At 42.8% G+C, this 7,969-nt stretch overlaps 1 protein-coding gene across 2 annotated transcripts; it reads left to right on the forward strand.

Annotated features, from left to right (window-relative positions):
• The first annotated feature begins 1,325 nt into the window (after positions 1-1,325).
• LOC147905295 (uncharacterized) lies at positions 1,326-7,358 on the forward strand. Of its 2 annotated transcripts, XR_015543673.1 has the most exons (3): positions 1,326-2,721; positions 4,537-6,073; positions 7,284-7,358. XR_015543673.1 is itself a non-coding variant. In XM_087398657.1 (2 exons), exons 1-2 carry the CDS (start codon positions 1,755-1,757, stop codon positions 5,217-5,219), a joined length of 1,650 nt encoding a protein of 549 aa, XP_087254783.1. In that variant the 5' UTR covers positions 1,326-1,754; the 3' UTR covers positions 5,220-6,443. The 2 variants fall into 2 exon arrangements, 1 of the variants encoding a protein (XP_087254783.1); XM_087398657.1 differs by lacking the exon at positions 7,284-7,358 and having other exon boundaries at positions 4,537-6,443.
• Positions 7,359-7,969: the final 611 nt, after the last annotated feature.

Raw genomic sequence — 7,969 nt, forward strand, 5'->3', positions numbered from 1 at the left:
AAACTTGTAGCGCCACTAACTATCAAACCACACTTATATCCTTCTAAGGACCAACACTGTCAACAAACCAACAGCATGAAAACCAAACTATACCGCTCAAATCCCTACCATCGAATAGCCTATTGTAGACAGCAAGTCTAGCACCATCAAACCCTCATCAAACCCACAATTCAGCTGTTGTATTAGTCATGCAAGAAGGCTAATGCTGCAACTAAGGACCTGCCAAATTAGACTGTTGCACGCATCCAATCACCCGGATGTGCCAAGCACTCAAGTCTTGTCTAGTCAACATCTTCTTAAACGCAATCGAGCAGCCTAACATACACAACAAACCATCGAACCCCCATGACACACGCGCAAGCATGCAGATTAGTCACAAAGAACAACACCTGAATGTCCACACACCAAACACTCGTCCTCCTAACATGAATCATACACGACTATCACCACACCTAGAAACAACGCAACCCCAAAAATCAAGCCCAAACACTGAATTATAGAGCTTGTGCAGCAGCAACCTCCCTCACAAGCAAAGATAGCGTCCCCTCCCATGCGCAACACTTGCATGTACTACAAACTATATCGACCAAGCATCCGCATATACCACGCGTGCAACAGACTACCATATACATGAAACCAATGGAAACTCCAAAAGAAACACTCAAAGGTCAACTATGACCTTCTGAGTTAGCCATCTCTGTATCAAAATCTTTGCAGCAAGAGTCAGACAATGCATATACAACCATCGCAATCTTGTAGCCAAAGAATCGATGCAGCGACGTATTTATACATGCAAACATGCTTTTTCTAAATCGTGTCAGAGCACAGAGCGATTTGCCTGACACGATTACCCCCATGCATCTATCTCTGATTGTTTGAAGAGGTGCAAGCCAAGAATGGCTTGCCCTGTTCAAGAAGCAGCCCTATTTTGCTACAAAACAACACACGAGATGGACGTCCATCCCCACCGAAGTATTCTCCACCATCGCCATGCTGTGCCCGCCAGGTAACAGTGAAGAAAAGCCTCTTGCAACATGCCACAAGTTGCCAAAGAGCCCTCGCCCATGACAAGCATCAGAGCCCTCAAACCACCAGAACCCGCCAGAGAAGCCTAAAGAAAACCCACGCAGAAGCCCATGACTAGCGCCAGAGAGCCCATGACCCACGCAAAAGAACCTACCAGAGAAGCCCATGACCCGCGCCAGAGAGCCCATGACCCGCACAGAAGAACCCGCGGTCGCCAATGAGACGAAGCAGAGCCGCCACACTCTTGGAGGCATTCACTACAAAAGAACAAAATAGGCACCCTAATTTCAAGAGTCCCATGGCCATTTTGAAACGCTTATGACTTGTCATCCCTCGCTGTTAAAGACGGGCTCCGCGTGGAAGAATTGTAGCCAGTGGTTTGTTGCACTTTCGAGGCCGACGGAGAAAGCCGGAAAGGGCACAGGACTCGGGAGAGCGGGATTAAGAGCGAGAAGGTCTCCCAAAGAGGAGAGCGTGTTCACGGGAGCGTGAAGGATCCCAGATTCTGAGACGCACAGAGCGAGAGAGAGCGTCACAGACAGGGAGACGTTTCTTTTTATGGTTCAGTAGACAGCCCCGAGAAGCAGAGAGAGAGAGAGAGAGAGAGAGAGAGAGAGAGAGAGAGAGAGAGGCGGGGGGCAGAGTCTGAGAGACTTTGGGTGTGTGTGTGTGTGGTGAGAGAGAGAGAGAGAGAGAGAGAGAGAGAGAGAGAGAGAGTCACACCCCAAATGGATTCGGCCGCAAGGCGTGGTGCTGGTAGCGCTGGAGGCGGATGCTCGGCTGATGGTATCATCCCTTGGGACGGAGTCTCGCCCGCGCACGACTACAGAGAGCACGCTTACCAGCCCCAGCGGGTTTCACGATCTTCGAGATGGAGTGATGGCCCCCCAGGGCAAGGGTCTACTCAAGAGGGAAACCCCCCCCCTGCTGGGCTGGAACCACCCTTCAAGAGAGTGAGGAACAATTCACAGGAAACTGTAGATCACAGGGACGATACAGGTCCTGCATATAGATTTGATTCTGGTTCTGGGGAAGGCCCGCCGGGTCTTAGCTATGGTCGATCCGGATCTGCTACAGCAGGGGATATGCCGAGCGAAACTGGCCAAGGCTACGGAGGTTTAGGTGGTCAGATCTATGGCACAGGCTATGGTTCGCAGCAGATGCCATCTTATGGGGTAAACTATGCATCGCAGCAGAGCGCACCTATGAGTTTTGCGCCTGGGTCTGCTAAGGGTGCAACAGGAGCTCTATTTTACAAGACAAAGCTGTGCACTAAGTTCAAGTCTGGTTCCTGCACTTTCAATGAACGATGCAATTTCGCTCATGGCGTAGAGGAGCTTCGAAAACCTCCTTCTGGATGGCAGGACATGGTTGCAACGGGAGGTTCAGCGGGTGAAAGGCCTGGAGGTTATAGTACTGGACGAGGCTTTGATGCACAACCACGAAGGACTAAGCTCTGCCGGTATTTTATGGAAGGTAACTGTCCCTATGGGGAGCGATGCAATTTCCTGCATGGTAATGAGGAGGATCAGAAGATTCCAGGAATGGAGCCTCCCAACGCTTTTGCTTTCAGGGGTGGCATGAGGGGGCCTCCTGTTGCAAAAGCCAACTACAAGACTCGCCTTTGTGCAAAGTGGGAGAAAGGGGAACCTTGCGACTTCGGGGACAAATGCCACTTTGCGCATGGGCCTGAGGGTACTCTCTTGTTGGCTAATGGCTGTAAAGTCGCTTTGATGTCTGATTTTCCTTTTCCCAGGTTTTGTAGGATCAAATTTCCACGTGAAATACAAAGAACGTTGTCGTTAGTATCTATGAATCGGTGGTGGTTTTGTTTTCGGAGAACAATTTTTTATGATTGGGCGTGGTTATGTTTTTAGCTAATTTTTAACAACTGATCAGCAATGCTGGTATATTTCTGTTTCACGTAACTAAATTTCAGTGGAGGGAAATTTTTTGTTATCACTTGCCACGTATTTGAGTATTGCTTGTTTTAATTCTCCAATTCCTGAGGCTAGAGGGGAGTTATTTAGTAGTGGGCGTTATACTTGAGATGATTAAATGTATTGAAATTTTTTGAAAGACGATATAAGGAATTGTTCTTAAACTAAGGTGCAGCCCAATGGTCAGTCCCGTCTTATGACTGCAGATGTTTAAGTGTCTTTTCAGGTTCCCCCTCTACTATATCATAATTGGATTGAACTAGGTGCACTATGGATGTTATCTTTGAGGGCTTAATCTGGACCCCGAGGTCTTGGTTAATAATCAGGTCGCTCTATTTATCCTGTGGGTTTGAAGTAGGAAGTTAACCTTTTCTATAGGCAACTGAAGTGTAGTCACCTTGGTAACAATGAAATTTTAAACTAATGTATTGCCTTCTTTTAGGTCTTCTTGAAATGCAGTAATTACTGTTGTGTCCTTGACAACCTACGTAGGCTTAAATATTTGTGGAATGTTAAGCTTCTCGACTTTGCCAGTTTTCTCCAAGTGCTCTTGCTACAAATTAGAGTTTCTATGGGTTGAAATTATTTGAAAAATAGTAAATACTGTTGTAGCCTTGACAACTTAGGGAGGCTTAATACTTGTGGAATGTTAAGGTCAAATTGTGGGTTTTCTCCCCCCAATCGAACTTTTTATGAAATAAAGTAATTACAGCTATATGCTGACTGTCTGTTTTCAATAAGGAAAAAATTTCGCCTGGATTTAAGTACTGTTTTATAAATAGCATTACCGTCTGTAATATTAATTAATTAAAGTACTTACAGCTATATGCTGACTGTCTGTTTGTAATAAGGAGAAATTTCCGCCTGGACTTAAGTACTGTTCTGTAAATAACATCACCGCTGTGCCTAGGATGATATTTGTAAACCATGAATGAATTTTGTTAAAGTTTGTCAGCTGTGCAGATCTTCCACTTTCTGTTGAGCATGAATTGTTGTTTCCAATTAGTAGAAGTAGTAATGCACTTTCGAATAGTAGTTTGTTGACAGTAGAAAAGCATGAACTTAAAAGTGTTAAAGTCATACTTTGTGCTTCTCTTAAAGGTTGTTTTATATTAATTGTTTTAAATAATTTAAATCTCTTCCCCTTAGTTCTGTAATCTCATTTTGACCTTTGTATAGTCACAGTATGCTTCTTTTTGGGATAGTAACTCGTTTTTGCAATTGATGCCTGCATTATGAATTTTGGATTGCTTTAAAGTTGTGATATTGCAGGGCATTGTATATTACGTGCTCAATTCTAGTCAATATTCATTGTAATACAGGGTTTTGCACCGGTGAAAATGGGTTTGGTATTGATGATTATTTCTATCTGCTCCTGTAGATCTTTAACTCTGATTCTCATAGAGTAATACATCCTCAAGGTTCCACAACTGCATGGTCACAATTCTTCTTGCAGTTGGGATGTTTTTATTGTTCATTCCTGCTTTAACTCTATAAAACTGCATGTTTTATGCATTTCTTGTGAACTTCGTCGTCTCTCATTTTGTTGATTAAATGTGTGGCTCTGCAGAGCTGCAAAGATACTCTGGAGTTTCTACCTATCCAAATGGCGGCACTATGACTACGGATGTACAATATCCAGGTGTCAAGTCAGAGATGCCTGCTTCCCAGATTTATGCTGATCCAAGCATGATGAATCCCCCTCCTTTAGCTGCTCCCTATGGGGCTCCAGCTGATGCAGGTGGTGCTGGTCATATAGCTGCATCAAATGTAGACCCATATTCAGCTGCAGGAACAGCTTATGCAAGTTCGCAAGATGGTACTAATGGTTCCTCTGCAAATTACAACTACTGGGATATGGGTGCAGGTGCTGCTCAAAAACAGCCAAGTGTGTCTACTCAGGGCTATGTGCAGGCTAACCAAACAGTGCCATGGATGGCTGATTATTCTGTTGACGGAGGATATTATAGAAGCGGGAATGACACAGCTGTTTCCCAGTATCCTGTACAGGCGCCTCCGCAGCAGCAAAATGTTCCCTTTTACACAGGTGGAAGTGCTCATGACTACCAGGATCTGAAGCCGAACACGAATACACCCTATGTGCAGGATGACAGCCAGAGTAAATACCAGGGTGAAGCAAGGAATGGGGATGGCTATTATCATAGTGCATATACCGAGGCTAACTATTCCAGCCAGCAGCCAGATTACAGTGCCAGATATAATATGGCAGAACCTTGGGGGGGACCTATGTAATTGTTGTCTATGTGTGAAGTCCTTTTTCGCTTTTTTTGGGTGGTGGGTTTGAAAGGGGCTTTCCTTTTTCTTTTTTATCTTCTCCCCCGTGCTCCATGTCAAACCTTGAGCACCCATGGTTGTTTGCTGTTTTTAGAGGGACTTCTATTAGTCCTTTTAGTAAGCTTTTCCATACCTATCCCTGTTTTTAAATCTCTACATTGGAGACTGGAATTTTCTCACTGAGGCACTATTGGTGGGGAATTCAGCACATGCTGATAGAATGTGATTTTAGATGTTTTTAAATACTGCTGACTGGTCATATCTTGTCACTGTGACAAGAGCTTGTTCAGCTTTTTAGCATTTCTGGGGATTGCCATCAGGCAAGTGTCTTCTGATAGTAAGACTACCTCTTTCATATTTTGGACCAACAGCTGCAGCTTGATTCAAAGAAAGTGTCGAAGTGCACGGTGGCTCAGAAAGTCGAGAATTCTTGTTGCTGAGGCATGTAATGTGGAACAGGTGAGATCCATCCCTTCCCTTCCCTTCAGAGGAGCAGAAATACCTTAGTATTAAGGCAGTGGTGTCTTCAAATCATAAATTCAGTCATGTACTTAAGTTGATGAATCAATGGCACTGCGACATAGTTATTTAGTGGTTTTCTTTTGTCTTCTCGTTGCTTGAGGATGATCATTTATTGCCAAGACTTTCTCGAAGCGTTGGCAGTCCATGGTGCTCTCTGCTAAAGTTGAAGCACTTTCTTAGGAGGGGAAAATGCAATCGAAAGAGCAGGCTTCATCTTGCTTCAGTCCTTGGCAACTTGAATCAATATTTTTCAAGCCTTTTCTTGAAGTGGCAGACAAGAGGGAATGGAGGTATTTTGTTGACTTACATATGGGGGTCTTCGAATGTTTCCATAGTCTGTAATTATGCTTGATTAACCAGTTAAAAAACAAGAAGTGATATGCTTTGTTGTGATGTGAATTTTTTAATTCTGCGTTTCTCCTCTTTTTTCTTTTTGTTGGGGGGCTTTAGGTGTTCAGGATGTACCATGTTGTGAACTCAAGAGGATTAGTGAAGAATCTTTGTACTTAGCTGGGCCATTGTTTGTGAGGCCGTGTGTAGAACAAACTCCCCCCCCACCCATCCACTTCTCCCAAAAAAAGAAAAAAGAAAAACCCAAAAAGCACACACATGCACTGTATTGCTGAGTTACTAATACTGTGGCTAATGTATATTCAGTCATTGAGAATCTGTTTGCTTGTAAATCACCAGAAGAATGAGATCTGACTTGGCTTTTCTTTTCTAAATCAATGCTCAGTTTCAATTTCTTACTAGCATTTTCAGTTTTCAAGGGATAATTGAATCATGGAATTCAAAGTGTATTGCGGACATGCAGTAAATACTGTAAATAGAAAAAGAGTAGAATTCATTACAAGTTTAATTTGAGTGCGGAAGATGTCTAAGTGATTTTCAAAGCTGCTATTCCGTGAGTGAGTATGGTAAATCAGTGAACAATATGTTTTCTAGTATCTCATAGATATTTTACTTTGGTCTGAAGACTGGCCCAGTTGAATCCTAGGTTCAGAGTGGGCATTTAAAGTCATGTTTTACTTGCTTAGCCATCAGTCCTTCTCTTTCTTTGGAGATTGCTCGAGGTGATGCATTGTAAGGTTGTTCATGAGGTATGTATGTAGTACTTAATCGAGTAGACAACTTTATGCTTGGACGCCTGGGTGGGAAAAACAACAAATTCCAGACATTCAGCTTATGTGATGCTCTGCTCTAGATACGAGAATTTAAAAATGAAGTATGTTTGAAAGAGTTTGTGGTCCTTTATTCTCTCATTGTGTAAGGGCGATCTGGTTAGACGCATCTTGTGTTCTATAATTGAGGTGATATGGAAAAGAGCACGGTATGGTCTATTTCAAGTGCTTTAGATTTTAAGTCGTCTCTTTTGGCCTACAATTGTCTTGTAACTTCCGATTTTATACAGCTTATGTGATGCTACTCTAGCTAACAGAATTCGAAATTGAGGTTTATTTGAACAAGTCTATGATCAGTTATCTTCTCTTATTGTATCAGGGCGATCTGGTTAGATGTATCGCGCGATCTATAATTTTGGTGATATGGACATGAACTTTGAATGATTTATTGGAGCACTGTATGGTCTGTCTCAAGTGCCTTAGATTTTAAGTTGTCTCTTTTGGCCTACAAGCGCCTTAAAATTGTCTTGTAACTTCCCAATTTATAACTTTAGATAACAGAATTGAACGAGTTTGTGCTCTTTAACATTGTCTCGTAACTTCAATTTTATACAGGATTGTCCTTGTGTGAAAGTAAAATCTAGTAATTGATGATTTGTAGATAAGAAAGTGAATTGATTGAAGGAAAGGCCCACGTGATGTTGTGGATGGAAAGTCTTACGTGTGCTGGTTTTGGCTGTTATCAGCCAGGTATATGAAGGCCTCATAATGAAGATGTTTTAATTGTGTGGATGGGATAACAAATTGTATTCATATCTCCTTCCACAGCATTCAACTATGGTGCACTACCCAATTTGTCCACAATTGTCATTCGGATCAGTACTGTTTTGCCTATGCAAGAATTTGCTGTGTGTGTGCTAATGTCAACTTTTTCTCACTCCATTTGTTGTGGAAGCATGCAAGGTTAAATGCTTAAAAATGGCACTAGAAATGCCCAAGATGTTGGTCTTCCATTTCCCTTTGTAACTGTCTCTTGTCTCTTCATATGGGGAGATATGCCTCTTA

The sequence above is a fragment of the Dipteris shenzhenensis genome, chromosome 1 (genome assembly GCF_047967505.1).
Source record: "Dipteris shenzhenensis isolate YYH24624 ecotype China chromosome 1, Dip_SZ_1.0, whole genome shotgun sequence".
In the NCBI taxonomy this organism is placed as follows: Eukaryota; Viridiplantae; Streptophyta; class Polypodiopsida; order Gleicheniales; family Dipteridaceae; genus Dipteris; species Dipteris shenzhenensis.

Excerpts from the sequence above, each read along its gene's own strand:
- LOC147905295 (XM_087398657.1), top strand. The coding sequence starts at position 1,755 with ATGGATTCGGCCGCAAGGCGTGGTGCTGGTAGCGCTGGAGGCGGATGC. Across the intron at positions 2,722-4,536 it reads CTTTGCGCATGGGCCTGAGG|AGCTGCAAAGATACTCTGGA; the intron begins GTACTCTCTTGT and ends GTGGCTCTGCAG.